Genomic DNA, 22,894 nt, shown 5'->3' with positions numbered 1-22,894 from the left:
TATTCCTGACAAATGCCTGTATGGTTTCTTCTTAAAAACCTTCTGTGATGAAGCGCCTACAACTTTTGAAGTTCCACTGGTTAATTTTCCTCACTCTTAGGAAATGTCTCCTTAGATCTAGGTTGCTTCTCTCCTTGATTAGTTTCCACCCGTTGCTTCTTGTCCTGCCTTCAGGTGCTTTGGAGAATAGCTTCGCTCCCTCTTCTTTGGGGCAACCCCTGAGATATTGGAACACTGTTATCATCTCTCCCCTAGTCCCTCTTTACTCTAGCCTAGCCATACCCAATTCCTGCAACTGTTCTTCATTATGTTTTAGTCTCCAGGCCTTTAACTTTTAATTAAATGTTGTTTAATTAAAGAATGCTTAGATTAAATGTTTATGTTTCAGGAGGTTTAAGGAAGTTTTTTTTTCCTTGAGGAAGAAGACGGAGTTTCCAAGAAGCAAAATTTTCTTCTCCTTCTCCTTCTCCTTCTCCTTCTCCTTCTCCTTCTCCTTCTCCTTCTTCTTCCTCCTCCTCCTCCTCCTCCTCCTCCTCCTCCTCCTCCTCTGCTCCTCCTCCTCCTGCAAAATGCAGTCCAGTTGCCTTTTGAAAAAGCACCTCTGGGACCTGAGTCAATTAGCTTTGCCTGCTCAATCTTCCCAGTTGTATCTGCCCACTTTTGACATAGATAAGGCCAAGGATTGCAGAGAGAGTGATAGTTTTCACCGTAAATCTTTATGCCTAGGGATTGTCTCGTCTTTAGAAGTTCAAATCTTTGGGGTTCCCTCAGCAAAGAAGCCCGCTTGGTGTCCTAGTTAAGTCATCAGTCTACAAACCAGGGAACCATGAGTTCTAGCTCCACCTTAGGTACAAGGATGGCCTTGGGGCAGTCCCTCTGTTTCAGCCCTAGGAAGAAGACGGCAATGAAACCTTGCCAAAAAAAACTGCAGGGACTCGTCCAGGAAGTCACCAGGAGTCAACAAAGACTCGGAGGCACATCCAGACACAAACAAAAGGAAGGAGAACCACTCAGTCTTACTGCCATGGCTTATTACATTGATTCCGAAGTTAACTTTAGTTGTGTCAAGTAGAGTGCTAAAGAGATGGCCAATTTTTGTAGAGCAGAAGGAACCCAAGGGAGTCCAATTGTGAGAGGGATCTTGGAGTCTTAGTGGACAGCCAATTAAATAGGAGCCAACAGTGTGCGGCAGCAGCCAAAAAAGCCAATGCAGTCCTAAGCTGCATTAACAGAGGGATACAATCAAGATCAAGGGAGGTACTAATACCACTCAATAAAGCCTTAGTAAGACCACACCTAGAGTACTGCATTCAATTTTGGTCACCACACGATAAAAAAGATGTTGAGACTTTGGAAAGAGTGCAGAGAAGAGCAACCAGAATGACGAGGGGACTGGAGGCTAAAACATACGAAGAACGGTTGCAGGAACTGGGTATGGCTAGTCTAGTGAAGAGAAGGACCAGGGGAGACAGGATAGCAGTCTTCCAATATTTGAGGGGCTGCCGCAGAGAGGAAGGGGGTCAAGATGTTTTCTAAGCCCAGAGAAAGAATAATGGACGGAAAGAAAGAAAGAAAGAAAGAAAGAAAGAAAGAAAGAAAGAAAGAAAGAAAGAGAGAGAGAGAGAAAGAAAGAAAGAAGAGAAGGAAGGAAGGAAGGAAGGAAGGAAGGAAGGAAGGAAGGAAGGAAGGAAGGAAGGAAGGAAGGAAGGAAGGAAGGAAGGAAGGAAGGAAGGAAGGGAAGGAAGGAAGGAAGGAAGGAAGGAAGGAAGGAAGATAAAAGTTAAGTCTTACACTCAGGCAAGAAAAACCAAAAGTACACATATAGACTGGGTGAAACCAGGCTTAATAGCGGTAACTGTGAGAGGGATCTTGGAGTCTTAGTGGATAACCAGCTAAATAGGAGCCAGCAGTGTGCAGCAGCAGCCAAAAAAGCTAATGCAATCCTAAATTGCATTAACAGAGGGATACAATCAAGATCAAGGGAGGTACTAATACCACTCAATAAAGCCTTAGTAAGACCACACCTAGAGTACTGCATTCAATGTTGGTCACCACACTATAAAAAAGATGTTGAAACTTTGGAAAGAGTGCAGAGAAGAGCAACCAGAATGATGAGGGGACTGGAGGCTAAAACATACGAAGAACGGTTGCAGGAACTGGGTATGGCTAGTCTAGTGAAGAGAAGGACCAGGGGAGACAGGATAGCAGTCTTCCAATATCTGAAGGGCTGCCACAGAGAGGAGAGGGGTCAGGCTATTTTCCAAAGCCCCCAAAGGCCAGACAAGGAATAATGGATGGAAACTGATCAAGGAGAGATTCAACCTGGAAATAAGCAGAAATTTTCTGACAGTGAGAACAATCAACCAATGGAACAGAAGTTGCGGGAGCTTCATCAATGAAAGCTTTCAAGAAGAGACTGGACAGCCATTGGTCAGAAATGGTGTAGGGTCTTCTGCTTGGGCAGAGGTGGAGTTTGGACTAGATGACCTACAAGGTCCCTTCCAACTCTGTTAATCTGTAAGGAGCCATGGCTTCGTTCAATTGGAAGAACTGATCAAGGCAATGCAACGTTATCAATGTGTCCAACAGTGACTTGAAGGCACCAAGACACCACTGCAGACTCATCAAAGTTGTGAAGGCAGCTTTGTGTGAACCCTATGGGATAAATAAGATTGTGCATTGCAGAGCTTTGGTGTTGATCAACCTCATTAACTGGTGTTTTTGTCTGTTTATTCTGCAGACACCTTTGTTTTCAGCTTTTTAACCTTCTTTGGGAGATAGCTAGTCAAACTAGTTTAATTCAACTTCCAGAATTTGCATTCTCCTTTTATAATATTCTGTAAAATGATTTATTACCTCGGTGCTTCCGATAGGGTTTTTCCCACCCCCTCTCCCTCCTCAGCTTGAAGACTGAAGACATGAGGTCTAGGGTATTAAACAGGCTATTAATTAGTACATGATCAATAGAAATAAATGAACATTTTCATCCTGGCCCTGTCAAAATACTGATTGCTAGAGATTCTTTGGCTGTATCGCCGGCTGGAAGCCTTCTGCGGTGCAAATTAAAGCAAGACAAAGACAGAAGGAAAACAGATAATATAATTTATACCAGAAACAACCTAGGTGGTTCTTTTTTCCCCCTCCCATACCTGGATCAGTTCTGCACGTATCTTGAAGTTTGGGTTGTCAATTCTACAAGCTGTGATCCTGGCATTCTGGAGAACATTAGGTTGGGAGTAGGGAGATGATTGTGCTGACAGATTTCAGGATATTTGTCCCCCCAGAGCAAAAATGGACTTGCATAGGCAAATGCTTGTGATGTGTGGAGCAGAGAACGATGTGTTCCACTCTGCTTTTGTGCATCACGTTTGTTTATTTGCATATCGTCGCCATGCCATCACAGATCAAAAGCTTGAACCGTGGGAACTATAGATCTGTTTTTCTTTAAATCACCGCTTAATGTGAGTCCGATTGAGTCAAACATCCCCATTTATGTCAGTCAAATTTTATATCATCAACCTGTCTGGCAAAAACAATACAGCCTCCTATAAACCTTTTGCTAGGTTCACATATCAACCTCGGTAAAACATAAGAGAAACAACCTTAAAATTCTCCCTGGCAAAAATTCCTTGAATTTTCCCGTGTGAGCTTCCATTTTGACAGCTAGTGGAATGTCCATTTCTAATGTGGCATTTCACAGCCAGGGAAGTTTCTTTGCTTGCAGGAAAAATAAATTGTATTCTCAATTAACTCTCCCACTTCTCAGTCTAAGAGCTTACTTAGGTATTATACGGAGGCTAATCGATGTTAAGTGCCCATCTGTTTCAAACCGTAAATATGCTGCAAAGTGAATTTAATCAGAGATGAAAGATAAACAGGAGAAAATAGAGGCATGAAAGAGGTTTTTTTTAAGTTTGTTTTTCAGGCAAGAAGGGAATTTTTTAGTGGTCTTCTAGTCCAGTGGTTGGCAACCAGTGGGCTGGGGACCACTGGTGGTCCGCAAGAAAATTTTGGTGATCCACAGAGAAACGTCACCCACAAAGCACACAGCCCAAAGCAATTAATCCAGGCTGTGCGGGAACACAAGGCTTCACCATCCACATGAGACTCACAAAGACTCATTTCTGGCGGAGTTTGGGGGAGAGAAAGAAAGACTTCTGCTGCTTTCCTTGCATGAAGCCAAAAGTCTCTCCCTCTCTCCCTGAGAACAAGCTGGATTCGGTATCCTGTGATCCCAAATAAAGAATGATTGATCGGTAGGAAAAACGGGGTGGGGGATTTTCTTGCAGACTTTTTTGGGGGGGGTTTCCCAGGGTCTTTGGTCGGCGGGATTTAAAATTATGAGTTTGGTGATCCCTGAGGTCCAAAAGGTTGGTGACCCCCATTCTAGTCTATCCTAATGAAGAGAAAGGTTAAGGGTGACATGTTAGGTATCTTCTGGTATTTGAGGGGCTGTGTCAGAGAAGAGGGGAGGGGCAACCTCTTCTCCAGAATACCTGAGGCAATGGGTGGAAGATCATTAAAGCGATCTCCTGAGCCCAGGGATTCTCAAGCAGTGGCCATCCAGATCTTGATCTCCCCTTACAGGAAGCAGAAAACACCCTGAGGCTGATGCAGAACAAGCTGAAGGAGGAAGAGAAACGTTTGCTGAAGACTGGAAGTGAGTTACTTTTTCATGCAGCAGGATAGTCCTGTCCATGTCCAGTTTTGAATAAATGGGTAAAACCAAAACAGCCTAATTGAATTGACCTTGGACGTATATTCTGTCCAGCTCAACAAACCAGGAATGGCATGTGGAGCTACTTCCCAAGTAGTTTCTTTATTGCTGTTTGCCTAGAGACAGAATCTTGCCAGACTAAAACTATCTGCATAACTATAGACGCACTACGTGAACCGCTATGCCCTCTTCCTGACTACCAGACAGTCCAAGCTCGGCTACCCCTTTGCTCTCTGGGAAGCAGCCCCTCCCACCTGGGAATCCAGACTACATTCCATCACATCTGAGAGATGTCTCCGTCTATGTCTCCACCCTTGTCTCAGTTAGGAGAAAGGCGATTAAATGAAACATGTTTATCTAACATTTTTTGCCTTCTCTCATATTGCTCTCAAATGACAACATGTTGCTTTTCAAAATAACTTTTTGGGCTTCCCACAAAGCTTTTGAGGGCCACAAGAAACCCTGGGATTTCTCATGATGCATTTGGCTTTTAATCAAATATATTTAGGTCGAAAACTTCGGCTTGCAGGAGACAAGTTTTGGCAGGGAAATGTACAGCTATTGCTCATTGAATAGATGGGTCTATCTCACTTTCTGGAGGTCAGTCAGGATTGAAGTTGACCTTTTAGTAACATTATTTCAGCTCGGATCAGTTCATTAACTGTTTAAGTAATCCAGGTTTATAGATGAGTCCATCAGGGTTGCTATTCATACAAGTTTTTCGAGTCCTGTTCTTCCATGCCTAAACATTTGTGATCTAAAAGACCACAGTGAAAAGCTACCTCTGTTAGTTCTCATTCATTCCCTCAACCTTTCATTTGATTTATTTCCTGCAAGGGACAGCTTAAAATCTTGAATGAAAAACGGATAATCTTCTTTCTTGCTTGTCACCCCTTTGATCAAATCTCTCTGTTGGAACATATCCCTTCAAGCAGGATACAATTAAGCTGGTTATTGAAATATATAACAATATTAATTATTAACATAACAACTTTTGACTGGAAAAATTAGTAGTAGATTGGAATAATTTATCTGGTAGCTTCTGCCAACCGTTTTGACTCATCTTAAATAAGACGTCAGCAAAAACCCTGTGGATGAATCACCTGGGCAATTTTAATACTGCCAAACAGAGTTAACTTGAACTGAACAGAAGGTCTCTAGGGGAGCAATTAAAGAAATTAAGCCACATATTGTCATGCTTGTTGATTTTCTTGTTGATATATTGTCATGCTTGTTGATTTTCTATTGGCTTGTGGCTTTCCTCTGTTCCATGCCTTTTTTTCTATGATGCAGAAACTAAAGTTTCTAAGCTGATAGAGTAGCATCAAGATCACCTGAAGTGATAGTACTGCTTTCTGCATCCAAGTTTGGTCGCCGCACTACAAAAAAGATGTTGAGACTCTGGAAAGAGTGCAGAGAAGAGCAACAGAGATGATCAGGGGGATAAAACATATGATGGCTGGTTGGGGGAATTGGGTATGTCCAATGAAGAGAAGGACTAGGGATGACTTGTTAGCAGTCTTCCAATATTTGAAGGACTGTCAGAGAGAAGAGGGGGTCAACCTATTCTCCAGAGCACTGGATGGCAGAACAAGAAGCAACCAGTGGGAAGCTTATCAAGAAAAGATCCAATCTAGAACAAAGGAGAAATTTACTGACAAAGAGAATGGCTAATCAGTAGAATGGCTGGCCTCCAACACTGCAGGTTTTAAGAAGAGATTGAACAGCCATTTGTCCAGAATGGTATAGGATCTTCTGCTTGATTGGATAGAAGACCTCCAAGGTCCCTTCCAACTCTTGTTATTCTGTACTCTATTCTGTAAGTTACAGAACAAACAACTGGCTTCAAACTGGTTTGTTGGATCTAAATGGACAACTGTCCTGTACAAGGAAGTCCGAAGGCCCTTTCTTCTTTGAAGCTTGATTTTAAATAGCAAAATCCTGGAAGTGTTGGCAGGAAAGCTGGAGATTATAGCTCAGAGTGCATATAAAGGGGCAACAGATTTCCAGGAATTTGATATACTGTAGATCAGGGGTATCCAACCTTGGCAACTTTAAGACTTGTAGACTTCCACTTCCAGAAGTCCCCCGCCAACCATGTTGAAGTCCACAAGTCACCAAAGTTGGACACCCCCGATAGAGATGAACTATTTCTTTTTCCAAATCTCAACCTGTTGCACACACAGAAATTTGAAAAAGAAACATTCGATCTATATCAGGGGTGGCCAGTGATCTATTGCAAATATGCAAAACCATCTGCCAAGTGAAGCTTCTTACTGCCTTAACTAAAGGTTTGAAGAATGAATTTGCAAGTGAATTTCATAGTTTCTTTCTTTGGAGCGGGGCTCTTCCCATTTCTTACCCCTCTTTTCTGTAACATTTCTTTCATTGTAGCCATTTTAGGCAGGTAAAGAGACCGTCTGCTTGGTTTACTTACATTTCTGCTGGAAAAATGCATCAAATCCTAAATGAAGAGCACTAACAGGCCTAGGGGAGAAGAGGCAGATGGGGGACCCATTCAGAGTTCTTGCATTTTAAAAATGTTTGGCAGATTTCATCCCCATCACCTTAGACTATCAGTCAAAAATGAGCATTTGCCTAAGGCCACGAGATAAGTTTGTGAGAAAAGTGTAAGGAAACCAGGCACATTAAGTGCTGGATTTGAAATTTCCCCCTGGTGCAATCATTATCTCAGCTCCCACACAGTTCCTTCTTATCGTAGACATCCTGTCAGGTTGTTTATATGTTAGCAAAATGCCGTAAGGATCGGGGCAGGGGGCTGAGTTCCAGAGCTGGCCATTCAAAGGAGCATCTCACAGATTTGGTAAAGAAATATTAGAAGTTCCAGGAAAGAGCAGCATCGGAGTACTGGGGTACCACCATCCAAGGAATCTCTGGGTAAATGCAAAACACATTTTGTTCTTTGCCAGAAGCTGAAAAAGGGACATATAGAATAGAATTCTTGATTGGCCAAGTCTTTGGTGCATAAGCTCTCAGTGTACATAAAAGCTATAAGTGATAAATCATAGTCATCATAACAATACATTCATCCTAAATCATAAGATACAACACTTAGTGATAGTCATAGGATATTAAATAAGCATTCAACATAAATCATATTAGGAAAATAAATAAAGCAATCTAAATTGCAAAGATACAAGGAACAAAGTTACAGTCATAAGTAGAAGGAGATAGGTAATAGAAAACATGAGAAGAAGAATAGCAATACAGTCTTAGTAAATAGTTTGACAGTGTTGTGGGAATTACTAGTTGTTTAGCAGAGTGATGGCATGGGGAAAAAAACTGTCTGTGTGTCTAGTTATTCTGACATGCAGTTCCCTATAGCGTCGTTTTGAAGGTAGAAGTTGAAACAGTTTATGTCCAGGATGTGAGGGGTCTGTAAATATTTTCACAACCCTCGTGCAGTATACAGGTCCTCAATGGAAGGCAGGTTGGTAGCAGGTTTTTTTTTTTCTGCAGTTCTAATTGTCCGTTGAAATCTGTGCCTGTCTTGTTTGGTTGCACAGCCTCTGTAGGATTCGTTGCATATCTCTCTGTAGAATCTGCCTGATGCTATAGTGAACCAGAGTTTGAAATCAGAAGGTTCAGGCAGTTCAAATGAGTATAAAGATTGATTACGAGGTTAAGCTTTCTCCAAGACTCTAATTGGCAGTTAAGAGAAATGAGCAGAGATAAGAGAGGCATTCAAGGTGGGCTGGACCTTGAATTGTTTTTTTAAAAAAAGAAAGCCCAAATTAAAGACTGAGAAACAACCATGGTCTTATGAACATGCAGATCCAGTATGGAGATTCTCAGTCATCCAGGTCATGGTTGTCCCAAAGGGGCTTTTTCCAAGAGGCCACTGGACTTTCTGGTTTTTCACTTCTCATCCGAGTGAGTGGAGGAAGCTTCTTGGCTGGGAAGCGAAATGTCTTCAAAGAAAAACCAGAAAGTCCAGGGGCCTCTTGGACAAAGCACCTTTGGGAGAAGCAGATCCACTATAAACAGGATAAGCATCATTCTTGTTGGAAGGAAAATCCATCTGGTTCAAGTTTCAAGCTGGGAGGAAAACGCTGGAAATAACATGGCAGCTGATTGGAAAGAAAGCTTAATGATGAACAGAACCAGCAATTCTGGGTCAGCTGAACAAATGATTGAATGAGTGGGTGGATCTTTATGGGTTTCTGTGACTTTGAAGTTTAAACCATTCTTGGGGGCATTGTGCAGTGTCTGAAATGCCCTTAGGAGATTGTGCAATGCAGCGAGCTCCGGTGTCTTCTGCTAAATGGTCATGGGTTAATCCTATTATACCCTGAAGGATCATGTCCTGTTCTTAATCCCATCACCCTGGAGCTGGAGGTCTTTCGTTTTGTAGATAGGCTGGTCTAGTCTTCCTTAATGGGCACAAAATAACTGCTGGGGGGAGGGCTATTAAGAAAGTGGGTCTGCTTTCTGCCTTTAAAAGCATGTTTCTTCGGGGGCGGGCTTCCCACATTCTGAAATCAAACATTTTGACGTGTATAATTGAAAACCTGGTGATGAATAACCCTCCTGCTCGTGTAATAAGGGGCAGCCAGTGGTTCATAGAGTCCTCTTAGGATGTTTGTAGAAAGGCAAGAAAATTGAGAGCATCACTTATTTGCTCTTCCCCAAGGGCTTCTTGGCAGACCAAGCTGAGCCCAAATGCCATTGCTTAGATCTGTGTAAATGTGAATCGGCGAGTGAGACTACATAGGTCAGTTGACAGAAAATGCATCTGGGGTTTTATCAAGACTGACCTTCTGTTTCTGTGATGAATAGGCGGCTGGCAGGCAAGAAGATGGCATGGTCTACGCCAGCGAAGCTCCCGCCGGAGTTTGTAAACATAATGGGTGCAAGATAAGCGCGTGAAAAATGCCCGGCGTGATCTCACTCGGCCTGATACAGACAGGACAATTTGTCTGACGTGTTCATCACATGGAAAGAAAAAGGAGAAAAAAAAATCAAAAGTATCCCCCAAAAAAGGAATACACAACATTACTCAAGTTTTAAAGGGAAAGTGAATTGAAACTTCAGAGTAGTTTTCCACCCCGCCACTAGAAGACTGCTATCATGTCTCCCCTTCTCTTCCCTAGACTAGCCATGCCTGGTTCCTGCAACCGTTTATGGAATGTTTTAGCCTCCAGGCCCCTAATCATCCTGGTTGCTCTTCTCTGCACTCCTTCCAGAATCTCAACATCTTTTTTTATAGTGGGGTGACCAAAACTGGATGCAGTACTCTAGGTGTGGTCTTAGTAAGGCTTCATGGAATGGTATTAGGACCTCACTTGATATCGATTTTATTCCTGTTAATGCAGTTTAGGCTTTTTTGGCTGCTGCTGCACACGGCTGGCTCATATTTAGCTGGTTGTCCACTAAGACTCCAAGATCCCTCTCCCAGTTCCTGCTATTGAGCCTGGTTTCATCCAGTCTCTATGTGTACTTTTGGTTTTTCTTGCCTTAGTGTAGGACTTTACTTTTCTCTACATTGCATTTCATTTTGTTAGATACGGCCCAGCATTCTAGTCCGTCAAGATCCCCCTGGATCTTGAGCCTATCTTCTCGGCTGTTGGCTATTCCTGCCAGCTTAGTATCATCTGCAAATTTGGTTCTTCCAAAGGGTACAAAGAAGCTGGGAGGACCAGGTGACTTCCTCATCCTGCCTCCCTGGCAGTTAATAACTCAAAGGGGTTCTCATTTTTATTCAGGTCACGATGACTCAGACATGGAGATCCACGAGGACGAGGGATCGGACAGCGATCTGGAAGACCGGCAGCTGATCAAGCAGCACACAGCCATGGAGATGCTCATGCATGGTGGGTAGATCTGCTCAAGGCATGTTTTCAAACTGTGCAACCTGCACCGTGCAAAGGAGAAAAATGGCTTTGAACAGATGAAGCGATGTCAGCTTGTACCAGCGTGTTGAAAAAAAAAAAAAGTTTAAAATGCTAAAGAGTGTCTTGTTCCTGAGCTGATTTTAGACAACTGGCCTTTCTCCAGAATCCAGATGAAATCCAAAGAAAGATAACGAAAGGGATTAAAAATGTGTGCTTTGCTGTCAGCCCTTTGAGAGGAGCCAGGAAAACAAACTCCACAAGAAATGTTAAAACTCTTTATTTATTATTATAGGCCACAGTAACGGTATTTGGATAAGGGACGCTGAGGTGGCTCGTTGGCTAAGACGCTGAGCTTTGTTGATCAGAAAGGTCGGCAGTTCGGCGGTTCGAATCCCTAGCGCCGCGTTGACGGAGTGAGCTCCCGTTCCTTGTCCTAGCTTCTGCCAACCTAGCAGTTCGAAAGCACGTAAAAAAAAATGCAAGTGGAAAAATAGGGACCCCTTTGGTGGGAAGGTATAACAGCGTTCCGTGTGCCTCCAGGGTTGAGTCATGCCGGCCACATGACCACGACAACGCTGGCTCTTTGGCTTTGTCACAGAGGAGCACTGTCCCCTAGAGCCGGAAATGACTGGCATGTACCTTTACAGTTTAACAGTATTTGGAAAGCCTAACAGTTTTTTGTTCAATAAAAGATCGACGTAGAATATGTCTGTAACCCAGGGTTGAACTGTGGTGTCCTTGGTGCTCTCTGAGCTAGGTCGTTTTAGTCAGGATGTTTTATTACCCAACTAGGTAATAAGTGTTCGAAAGTTATAGGGGTTTCCTCTTCGTTAACATGCAAGCTTGGCCCACTCTCTTCCAAGCACTGATGATGTTACCTAGTTGGGTAATGAAAACGTCTGCAAGTAAACAACCAAGCTCAAAGAACACCAAGGTCCCCACCGTTTCTTTTTCTCTTAAGTCTAAGAGAAGTCAAGCCAAGATGTCCTTGAGCTTCTTTCTCACCCCAAGGTGCCTTTAAAGCGGGGTGTGTGTGTGTGTGTGTGTGTGTGTATGCAACCTGTGGCATTCTTTCACATGTTCCCCCCACCAAGAGTTGTTCAGGAATAAAACACTCACTCACTGTTTCCCAGTGGAAGGACCCAAAGCCTCAGATTCTAGCAGTGAAAGCTTTTGTAAGCAGATGACCAACAGTCTTAGACCAAGTCAGTTTCCTTTAGTTTAAGCCCTTAAGCCATCTTACCTAGTTGAACCTGAGCCAAAGGAGTAGGTGCTCCTTGGAGGGGCGAAATCCCCACCAAAAAGGTGCCCATTCTAACAGGTGTGAACATTTCTACCTTTTTTTTTAGCTCTGCTAACCTCTATGTGCTTGGATTATATTTTTGTTACTTTTTCTGACAAATATGGTGTATTTTAGGGCGGCCGAGCAAACGGCTTGTTGGGACCATGCACGGGGGAGACACGGAGGATGAGGTAAGTGGCTGTGGCTGAAATGCCACGTTGAAACATGAGTTCACAGGCACTTTTTTGCAAATTAGAAACAAAGATCGTTTTAATGGTTTTCCTGCATGAAGGAAAGCATGAAGGTTTTCGCTCATTTCCCGCCAGTGCAGTTTTGCATTTATTTATGACTAAGCCAAAAAACCCATTTCCTCTGCATATAGTTACACTGGGTGTAATGTAACAATTATGTAATGAACTTTTTAAAATGTTGGGTTTTAAGTTTCCCTGTCTCTTCTTTAAAATTTACATGCTGTTTTTGCGTTTTACTGTTTTATTTGTACACCTACCAAGTCCCTTTGTAAGGCAGATGGGTGGTTTCTAAATTTGATTCATTAATTGCTTAAATCAGGCAAGTTGAACCTTATTTAAATCAGAAGTGGGGGGATAAGATAGGATTGTAAATAATCGAAAGGTAATACGATCAACTGTGAACCTATGATTTCTTACACTTCTCTCTGAATGGTTTTTTTTTCCATGTGAATATTCAAATATGCATATGCTCTGCATACTAAAAGCATCTGGGATTATGAATGAGCTTTGGAGGATTTATAGAATTCACTTTGATTAGAAGTGCTCCTGAATGCTGACAATAAACTGCTTTTGCAGTATAATATCTTCAGAGGCCCAATAATTACCCATGTCTCAGAATTGATAGCTTGGGCCTGAAACTTATTTAAATACTTAACTTTGCAATTTAGTCCTTAGTCCCATGGCTTTCAGTGGGCACTATTGAAGTATTTTGCTCTGGGCACTCAGGATTCGGCTGAATTTTTATACAAGCCTTTGTATAAGATGCCCTTTGGGTCCCGATGTGAATAGAAATTAGAAACATGCCACTTATCATTTGCTGCTCTACAGGACGGAAGGTCCTTGACTTATAACCATTCATTTAGCGGCTGTTCACAGTTACAATGTCAGTGAAAAAAGGGACTTACGGCCAGCCCTCACATTTATAACCATTACTTCATCTCCGTGGTCACAAGATCCGAATTCAAGGCACTTGGCAACCATCAAGTATTTGTGACAGTTGCAACGTCCCTTTGTCACCATTTGCGACTTTTCCAGCCACTTCTGAGAAGTGGTCAATGGGGGAAGCCAGATCTGCTTAATGACCACCTGATTCACTTAAAAACAGCAGTGATTCATTTAATAAGCATGGGGGGGGGGGGGGAAATATGCGTAGAATTGGCCATGGTTCACCTTGCTTAGTGAGTGCAGGTCCCAAATAAGTCGAAAACTACCTGTAATAATAGCTCCAGTTTGAAAGTATTTTTTTCCCTCTGGTTTATTTGCAGGGCCCACTTCTTCCAAAAGAGATCTGTTGACTGTAGGCCAGATTTAGGGGTCAACAGGTCTGAAAATGGCTTGGAGGACTGGGCTGTAACATCACCAACTACCCACATTTATTTTTATTTAGCGCACAAATACATGGACTTAACAGTGGTTCAAATGTTAATGTCTACTCCACCCAGCCCTTCAAGGACAGGGTGGTTGGTCTATGTTCAAAAAAGATCAGACATTGGGCCGGTGTGAGCTCTTGATGGACATTCGGAGTGTCACAGTCACACTGAGGGGTAGAGACAAGACCCCACTTAAACAAGGACTCCTCGCAGTCACCGTGTTGGGTACGGATCCTGTTCAGAGTTGACCCATGCTGGCGAGGAAGGTCAAAACCTGGCACCTTTTGTGTAAGGCAGGAGTCTGCAACCTGTGGCTCTGGAGCCACATGCGGCTCTTTCGGCCCTCTGCTGCAGCTCCCTGTCGGCTGATCCCACCACTGGCTGGCCCCGCCCTTCCCCTCCCCGTCACTCCTCACCTGGCCTGAGAATGTAAGAGTGACGGCGGAGGATGGACTTGCTCCATATTCCAGAGCAGCAGGTGACTAGGTGGGAGTGAGTGACCTTGAGTTGGCCACATGGCCACCCTATCACACTGGTTGTTAAATTATTGGTTCCCGGTGTTTTCTTTTCTGTGGGTCCAAATGGCTCTTTGGGTGTTTAAGGTTGCAGACCCCTGGTGTAGGGTCATCTATGTAACTGCCTGTATCTGGGTGTTCAACAGCCCATTTGGCTTTTGTGGGTTGCTGTCAAAGTTGTTGGTCAGCTTTTGAGCGAGGGCCATCAGGGGCTTCCTGGATTTAAGCCTGCCAATCGATAGATGAGGAAGATCAGCATGCACAGGAAGAAGTGGGTTTCTCATCATTCCGTTGTTCTGACCAAGGCTTCCGAGACCACAATGAAGCACACACTTAGTTAAAACAACTCTTGTTTTATTTTCAACGCTGGGAATTATGTTCATTCCCAGCCTGTAATGAGTCCCAAACAGTCCCTCGAGATAAGCACCCACCTTTCTCTCCTTTGAATTGCTGCCAATAACTAAAGTGCCAAATGAAGTATAAAAAAACCAAGTCCACACCACAATTAGGTTTAATACGATAGACTTGCAGGGCCAGCGCAACGCGTTCATACACCAATGTAATATAATATAACATTACATACATATAGTATATGGGAATGTGCGTTAGTTATTACTTATTTGGGTTTAGGGATTCTATTTCTTTCATTTATTGAGTTATTGGGATGTATTTCGTGTTTTTTGGGGGGAGGGGCTGCACCGGGGCTCACTGTACATGTGTTGTGCATTGACAAGAAAGGTTTGGTTTCACTTGATTTGATTTGATTTAAAGTTACACGGCCTCTGCTCTACTAACCAGTAAAACTCAACCCTGAAGGGGGTCTGCCTTGGTTCCTGTTTCTTCAAGCAGATAGCTGCCCTCTTAGCTTGGTCCAGTCATGCTTGAGCTGGTCAGGCTGCTAAGCTGTCTTCTCCAGCCTTGTTTGGATTTGAATTCTCTTTTCTCTTTGCCTTTTGCACTCATGCCTTTTTTTTTTTTAACCCTCTCTGGTGTCCTTCCTCTAACTTCTTCCTGCCTCCATCTTGTGGGGCCTCGCGTGCTGCTGCTCCCTCTTCCAAAGATCGGGGCAGCCCAAGCCCGAACCCAAAAGCGCAAAGTTTCCCGAGCCAAGGCAAAGGTGCGTGTCTCTCTCCTGCCTGCCAAACACCTGGGGGTGGGGGTTGGGGCGGCTCATCCCTTGCTCACAATACCCCTTGCCTCTCTTCTCTGCTCTCTGGGTTGTGCTCACCTTCAGAAGCCCTTTGCGGTAGGAGGACGGGGTGAAGGTAAGACACGAGAGCTGGCGTGCCGCCTGCCAGGGGTGGAGGCCACACGCAACAGCTTCTCCCTAATCTCAGGTTCAGGGGTGGGATAATATTTTTTTTTACTACCTGTTCTGTGGGCGTGGCTTGGTGGGAGTGGCTTGGTGGGCGTGGCAGGGGAAGGTCCCTGCAAAATCCCCCTTCCCTCCTCACCCCACTAACCTGCTTTCCAGCTCCGTTCTCCTGTGCAGGGCAACCAAAGGAGACCCAGCCAATCAGCTGGGACTCAATGGGAGGCGGAGAATAGATGGGGTTGGCAGGGCCAGTCAGAGGTGGGATTTTACCGGTTCTCCGAACTACTCCAAATTTCCACTACCGGTTCCCCAGAACTGGTCAGAACTGGCTGAATACCACCCTCTGCTCAGGTTGTATCTGGAGACTACCAGGGAGGGAGGTGGCGGGGTTGGATCTAATGCAGTGTTTTTCAGCCTTGGCAAACTTGAAGATGGGTGGACCAACTCCCAGAATTCCCCCCCGCCAGCCATGGGAGTTGAAGTCCACCCACCTTCATCTCGCCAAGGTTGAGACGCTCTGCTCTAATGGGAGGAAGTCATCCCAGAACTAAGAAACAGCTTCCTCGGGAGTTGTTTTGCCAAACTGTATTTCAGGACTCCAACGAATCCACCCCCATTCAAATCGTAAGTCTCTAGCCGCGTCTCAGAGAAAAGAAAATTGATTTATTAGAAGTGGCCATGTTGGTGTTGGCTGGATGCAGCCGATACTAAAGTACATCATTTCCCCCTTGACCCTGGTCTTCCCCCCACCCCCTGGATGTGTATTCTCCAATGGGACCCATCCATAGCCAAGAGTCATCAATCATGCTCTCCAGTAATATTCTTGCGCTCCGACAACTTTGGGCTGCCAGGGTGATTATCTAGGCACTTTAGGAATGCTCTGTTTTCCAACCACTCCCTCTTTCTGGCAGCTAAAAAGACCAAAGGAGTATCTTTTTAGTTGACACCGTGTTTAGGCACAATTTTCTGGGTTGTCACAACATATTAAGGTTTAAATTGTGTTTCGGTAAACCCACTAGGGTGGGGGTATCAAACTCGTGGTGTCATGGCGGCATCACGTGACATATTGGGACTTCCCCCCCCTTCACTACACCGGGTGTGGGCGTGACTAGCGTGTGACACATTCGGCCTGTGGGCAGGCCTGCACTAGGGGATGTGAGAACCAGTAAGTGTAGTATTCCTGTTTCTGTTTTAAAGAAAAATGGAGAGGCAAGTTTGATAGTATAAATCTCTTTCTTTCCCCTCAAAAAATTCCTTTTTTTCATTGTACTTCCCTGTGGGACTGTTACCTTCAAGCACAAATTTTCAGAGGACAACAGATTGACTTAGAGGAGGCAAGGACCCTCTTCCAGGCCTCCCTAGGTCACTCTCACGCACGTACACCAAGTGTTTTGTTCCTTAAAATTACAGCTTTTATTCACAATAAACTAAAGAGACTGTAGATTATTTAACTGGATAGCAACCGTATTCATTCAGTCGTACCGATAAATATTATCTATATTAACCCTTCAAGACCTGGGGTGTATTTTTTTTTAAAAAATATATATATCAGACAACCAATGCATACTTTTTCTTACAGGAAGACTCAGAGGAAAGTGAAATTGATCTGGACGATGACGACGATGACGATGACGATGATTTGGAAGATGACAGCATGGACATCTCCCCCACCAAGGCCAATCGGAGAGTCAGGAAGCCAGAGCCGCTGGAAGAGAGCGATAACGACTTCTGAGGAACCTCAACGGGGATGACAAATGACAAGTTAACATATGAGGAGAACCTCAACACCTTCAAGTTAACAGTCTAGACCAGGGGTGTCCAACCTTGGCAACTTTAAGACTTGTGGACTTCAACTCCCAGAGTTCCTCAGCCAGCTTTGCTGGCTGAGGAACTCTGGGAGTTGAAGTCCACAAGTCTTAAAGTTGCCAAGGTTGGACACCCTGGTCTAGAAACAAAATCTTGGTCAGCACTAGGATGTGATTCTCAGTTATTTCAAAGAGCAGTTTAGGATGGGTTAACAAACTGAGTTTGTCTCTACTTTACGGACCGGCAGTTGAGTCTTGAAAAAGCCAATTCTCTGTGACAGATTAAAAAATAATTATTTTTTTTTGTCAAAGATCAAGGCAAAATAGAGCAAAGTGGAATGGAAACCCCCCCACAAGGAGAGGCTGATGGGTTTAGAGTTTTTCCAGTTGTTTGAACTCCCATTTGTCCTTGAAGCTATTGGTACATCCAATTCCAAGTTGGTCCATTGAGGAGAAATCCTCATTAGACGGGTGTGTAAATAGCGCTAGGAAAAACAGAGTTTATTTGAACTGAATTAATCATATACAACTCTAATACCATCTCTTGTCTGTAGAAACATGTCTCTTCAGATTCATGGAAGTATTTGATAGACCATTTTGCTCAAGTCAGGAAGTATTAACCTTGTTCTGCACTGGCGTCTCCTTGGTTCACAACTCTACACCAATGACAATCTTGTCTCCTTTTGATTTTGACTGTAACATTCCTGCATTTTGCAAGTAAATGCTCTTCACTTCCTCTCCCTTGTCTTTGATCTTATGTCTTTGCCCCCAATTAAGAAATTCAAGAAACGTAATTCCAAAATCAATCTATCGGCCTCTTTCAAATCAGATTTGAAATCATGCTGCTTCATCCAAGCATCCTCCTCTCAGGAGCAAAAATCCAGGATGCTGTGATGATTGGTTGAGAGTGAGTCGGGCTTCTCTTTGATTTCATGGATATATCTCCCCTTCAGGTCTAGCCCAGGCCTTCAAGACATCCATCCATTCACCCTGCCCTCGGTCAACGGGCACAAGGAAGGTATCCGTGCATGCCTGCAAAACGCCACACTCTTCCTCCAGCTTAGTCCCAACTGTGCTTTATATCTCCACCACGCAGCTAGGGGTGTTTGCTCGGATGGCCTCAGAAATCACCTTGGCTCCCGATTCACCGATTTTATTTCCCAGCAAGCTGTGGGAGAAACAAACGAAGAAGCTTTAGAGGGGCCACTTCACCACAAAGACTTCGCTCAGGGTCAGACTGATCTGCTCTCCAATTGCATCCCGTTGGAAGGAGATGTGGGTTGTTACACAGGGCTGGGATTCTACCGGTTTGGACCAGTTCTATAGAAATGGTGGTTACGATTTTGCGCAGTTTGGAGAACTGGCAAATTGTGCCCCTAGCTGGCCCCGCCCTTCTCTGCCCCTCCCCTCCCAGTCAGTCCTTATCGTGCTTGCATGACATTGCTGACTGCGTTCTCCCCCGCCCAGTCACTCCTTACTTAAGGTATTTCTTTCTCTTTCCCTCCTCCCGACTATTAGCTGTTCCAATGATCTGTGCTGGGATCCCCCTCACTGTCTTACTGCTTTGCCCAGGAGGCCCAAAAATGGAGCATCTCTGTTTTTTTTTTTTTTTTTGCTTTCCTGGGCCCCAGGAAGCTTTCGGGGAGCAAAAACACCCCCCCAGGAGGCTTCCCTGAGGCCCAGAAGCCCCCAAAAATGGGGAGGGGGTTGCTGCGAAGAAGGAGGAGGAGGAGGAGAGAGGGGAAAGGGAGGAGGAGGAGAGAAGAAGGAGCAGAAGGAGAAAGAGAAGAAGAAAAGAAGAAGAGTCACATGGCCATGCCCACCTAGCCATGTCCACAGGACCGGTTGTTAAAAAATTTGAATCCCACCCTGGTTGTACCTTGACTGCTTCCTTTCCACCATTGGCTTACGGTGGTTTTGGTTACTTCTGACTCTTCTGGACCAAACACATTATTTCAGAAAGTCTTAACAGCTTGGAGCTCCTGCTTGGATCATCAATGGCCATAGTTGGCCGCCTTGTTTTCTGTTGACTTCTTTTTCATGGGCCTTTGATTTTTCCAAGCACCAGGGTCTTCTCTGTTGACACTTACCTGTGCATTAGGTGTCCAGAATGTCTAAGCTTATAGTCTTATTACGCCAGCTGAGGCATACCTGCATGACCTTAATGATTATCATTTTCTAACCTGCTGGTGAGTATAAAAAAAACCAAACTCCATATGATCTTCCCTTCACCATAAGTGTGGCCATAGGAACTTTTGGAGCTTCTAGAATCGAGACCAACCTCTCCAGCAGGCACCACCTTGGGAAAGGCTGTTCTAGTTCATCAAAGGTACTTACTTGATGTAGGTGAGGTTGTGTCTTCCTGTCAGTGCCGTAGCAATGCAGATCGCCCCATCCATGCCCAAGGAGTTCTCCTGGAGACTGAACAAAAACACGGAAACATCTGGCTATATATGCACAAATAGGAAATTTCTAGCATTGTTTGGTTCTCGTTCAGCATGCAGAAGGCACCAATTTCTTGCAATTTGTATTGTGTTTTAGTCTGGTCTGATCTGACATGTGCCTCATATCTGCTCTAGCTTTATTTTCTACGAACGATCTTGAGAAACACCAAATGAATACTAAGAATCGATCAAGACTGATGTCTGAAGGAAAGTCATATGCAACTCTAAAGCCATTTTTGAAAAATTCGCCAATGCAACTGTCCTGTTTTGTATTTCCTGTTTCCTTGAGCTTAAGGTGTTTCAGCTTAAGATATTTCCTCAAGCTTAAGACTGTTGTAATGACGAGGCAGTCGAGTTGTTTGATCATGATCAACTGAATCATGATGATCTTTATTGGAGTCTAGTCTTGCATTTATACACATTTTTAATTATCCTCAATCATTGGTTAACTTTGGTCACTGCTTAACTTTCGTTACTGTTTAGCATAGTAAATAACACAATTAATTATCTCTAGTTAAAGTCTAACATATGTTTACTTCCTCTCTCTAATCCTCCTTTAGATTAGTGACTTTGTTTTCCTGAATTGTATTTGCTTGGAAACATTCTTTATCTGAGGTTTGCCATCCGAGATTAAGAACATTCCTGCAATTACAACTCTATAAAAGACATTTCAAGGCAGCCGGTTGATTTAGGAGCAAAGATACAACATTCTTGAAATATTGATAAGCCCTGTACTTTACAAATCTAACAATTGCTTGATGATAGGTACGATATTAAGGCTATTTGCTTCTTTCTCTGGATAATAAATGCAAAATCATTTCAGTCTGACCCAAGCAGAGCATATATATATATATGACCTAAATGTTAGTAGCTGAAACTTGCCATCAAAGCTTGGAAACCAAGCCTTCGAGATACAAAAGAGATTGCTTCCAATTTGAGCAACAAAATACATCAAGAGTGCCCAACCCTGGCGATTGGAAGACTTACAGATTTCAACATCCAGAATTCCCCAGCCATCCATGCTGGTAGGGAATTGTGGAAGTTGGCATTTCACAAGTCATAAGTCTTAAAAAGTTCTGGATTTCTGGGAAGTGGAAATCCCTAAGTTCTTTAAAGTTGCCACAGTTGGACACCCTTAGCACAGAGTAAGAATTCTTCCCAAGAAGCCTTTCCCACACACAATCGCAACTTACTTCAACCTGCGGAGGGTGCAGTTGACTTTCAAGGAGTGGGCCACAGCCTTGGCTCCCATCAGACCAATGGAATTTCCTCTAAGGCTGAAATCAGAAATAAGGAAGAACGGTGATGAGGAGGCTACAAGCTGGATGGAGCAGTTAACCCATATCTCTGAGATAAGAGAGGGAGAGACCCCGTCCCCATCATCCAGGCAGTGTTCCCAACGTTCCCAGGTGGTATCCAAGAAATACCATGAAATATGAATGAATGAATGAATCTCATGAGAATTCATGGGACTCTAAATAGGTTTCAGAGATTTTCGATTGGGCAAGGTTGGCACCGCCTCTAGTCATGCGCCTCTCAACCTCAGCAGGGTTCAGACGCATGGACTTCAACTCCCAGGATCCCTCAGCATGGGGGAATCCTGGGAGTTAAAATTCACACACCTTAAAAGTTACTGGGGTTGAAAAATCTGGTTCTTTCTTAAGGGCACTCCCAGAGAATTCTCAGCCGTTGCGGCAATTCCCGGTGGGGATAATGGGAACTGCAACCCATCACACCTGGTGAGTAGCAAAGAGGTGAAACTGGAGTCAAGCCAACCTGTTAGGGTCCGAGATGTATGAGTGGGATCCCTCTGCATCCTTATTGAAATCAAGCAGGGAAATTTTTACATCGAGGTGAGGAGATGGTTACTACACCTCAAAAAAGCCCAATTAAAAAGATGGAAACTTCAAGGGAAATATCTTCGTCATTGGACGAGGAGTTGCCTGGAGATTCGAAGGAGGAGTGGACGGTTGGGAGATGTTTAAATAGACTCCAGACTGGCTTGGCTAGAACTAAAGACCCCATGGAAAAAAAATGGGGGTTTCTCCCAGAGGACAAGGATATTTACTGTGACTGTGGCACTATTCAAACAATTATCCATCTTTTACACGGCCCCCTGGGGACCAACATGCACGCAGAATGACACAGTCGGAAATATCCCTGCCATGAGTGCTTTTAATCTTTTTAAAATTTAAATTAATAATTCCCCCCCTTTCTAGTTCCTGCCTTTTTCACACGAGATGAGATCCCTCCTTATGGGAAAGCAGGTGAGGTTACTTACTCCAACACGGCAAGGTTCTTGTTAACCACCAACGCTTCGGCCAAGGCTGTGGCCCCACTCACCCCGATTGCTGCCACCTGCAGGCTGCAAACAAATCAGCACCTTTAAGAGGGCTCCCGACTATGCCAACCTGCCATTGGGCAAAGCACCAGTACTAATACAGCCTAATAAGAGAATATTTATAGCTCAGGGTTGAGGTGAGGGGTCCTTGGTGTTCTCTGAGCTTGTTGGTTGGCTTGATGACGTTTCATTACCCAGCTAGGTAACGTCATCAAGTGTGAGGCAGCGTAGGCTGACGGAGGTATGGTGGGTCAAGCTATTGTATATAAACAGAGAGCAAACCCCACCCTCCCTACTAATACTGATGTTGTTTCTTAGTTGGGTAACGAAACATCTGCAAGAAAACCACCAAGCCATCAAGAGAGCACCAAAGACCACCATTCATCAGAGCATCCAGGAAGTCAGTGGGATAAATGGTCAAAAAAGGGGGAAAGGTTATAATTTTCACGCCGAGTGTGAAGGCCTGTGGGTTTCTGATTTTGAGGTCAAACGGCTTCCACCTGCTGCTCTCTGTCCTCTCTGCTTTCCATATGAGCAAGATGAAATGCACAGGAGGAGCTGGTGAGATCAAAACTGTTTCTCGGTTGGGTCCTTTCCCTTATAAAATTCCTGCAGGAAATGAAAGTCCCTGTTCAACATGTTTACGCGATTTATGCGGTTCAGGTTTTCCATGCACAAAAGTACTGCCAGTGGGGATTTGATGACCTCACGTTTAGAGAAGGAAACTAATTGCTGCTCATTCAAGTCTTCTATTGTTGGAAATAACAGAATAACAGATAAATCAGCAGTCCTTGAACTATGACCACAATTGAGTCCAAAATTTGGGCCAACAGTAGCTGATCTCATCCACCAAATGCTTCCACCTGCTCCTCTTAATTGATGTGCTGCTCTTCTAGGTAGCAAAGGAACTTACTAGAGCGCTTCCAGCGTTGAGTTCACCCGTAGGGCAGAGGCCAAAGCAGCCGTTCCTTCATCCCCAATGGCATTTTCTTGTAAACT

The 22,894-nt window shown here is 44.0% G+C and overlaps 3 protein-coding genes across 4 annotated transcripts in view; 1 reads left to right on the top strand and 2 right to left on the bottom strand.

Moving 5' to 3' along the window:
* The window catches only part of IFT38 (intraflagellar transport 38), a 45,220-nt gene extending 27,370 nt beyond the window's left edge, over positions 1-17,850 (top strand). The window contains exons 9-14 of one of the 2 annotated variants that reach the window (XM_087973204.1): positions 4,588-4,660; positions 10,444-10,551; positions 11,990-12,045; positions 15,051-15,107; positions 16,885-17,113; positions 17,256-17,850. In XM_087973204.1, coding sequence (XP_087829330.1) covers positions 4,588-4,660; positions 10,444-10,551; positions 11,990-12,045; positions 15,051-15,107; positions 16,885-17,037 — 447 coding nt within the window. In that variant the 3' untranslated portion in view covers positions 17,038-17,113; positions 17,256-17,850. The remainder of the gene's footprint in view (positions 1-4,587; positions 4,661-10,443; positions 10,552-11,989; positions 12,046-15,050; positions 15,108-16,884; positions 17,114-17,255) is intronic. The other variant, XM_087973205.1, reaches the window with a different exon arrangement.
* Positions 1-22,894, bottom strand: part of ANTKMT (adenine nucleotide translocase lysine methyltransferase) — a 144,937-nt gene that overhangs the window by 13,346 nt on the left and 108,697 nt on the right. The window lies entirely within an intron of this gene.
* The window catches only part of NLRC3 (NLR family CARD domain containing 3), a 29,675-nt gene continuing 24,133 nt past the window's right edge, over positions 17,353-22,894 (bottom strand). The window contains exons 14-18 of the mRNA XM_026680760.2: positions 22,809-22,892; positions 21,836-21,919; positions 20,748-20,831; positions 19,448-19,531; positions 17,353-18,278 (exon numbers count right to left, since the gene is read on the bottom strand). Coding sequence (XP_026536545.2) covers positions 18,188-18,278; positions 19,448-19,531; positions 20,748-20,831; positions 21,836-21,919; positions 22,809-22,892 — 427 coding nt within the window. The 3' untranslated portion in view covers positions 17,353-18,187. The remainder of the gene's footprint in view (positions 18,279-19,447; positions 19,532-20,747; positions 20,832-21,835; positions 21,920-22,808; positions 22,893-22,894) is intronic.

Source organism: Notechis scutatus, chromosome 12 (assembly GCF_049901735.1).
Source record: "Notechis scutatus isolate UNSWTSFEM ecotype Mainland chromosome 12, rNotScu1.2, whole genome shotgun sequence".
Taxonomy (NCBI): Eukaryota; Metazoa; Chordata; class Lepidosauria; order Squamata; family Elapidae; genus Notechis; species Notechis scutatus.
This window is presented reverse-complemented; position numbering and strand designations above follow the sequence as displayed.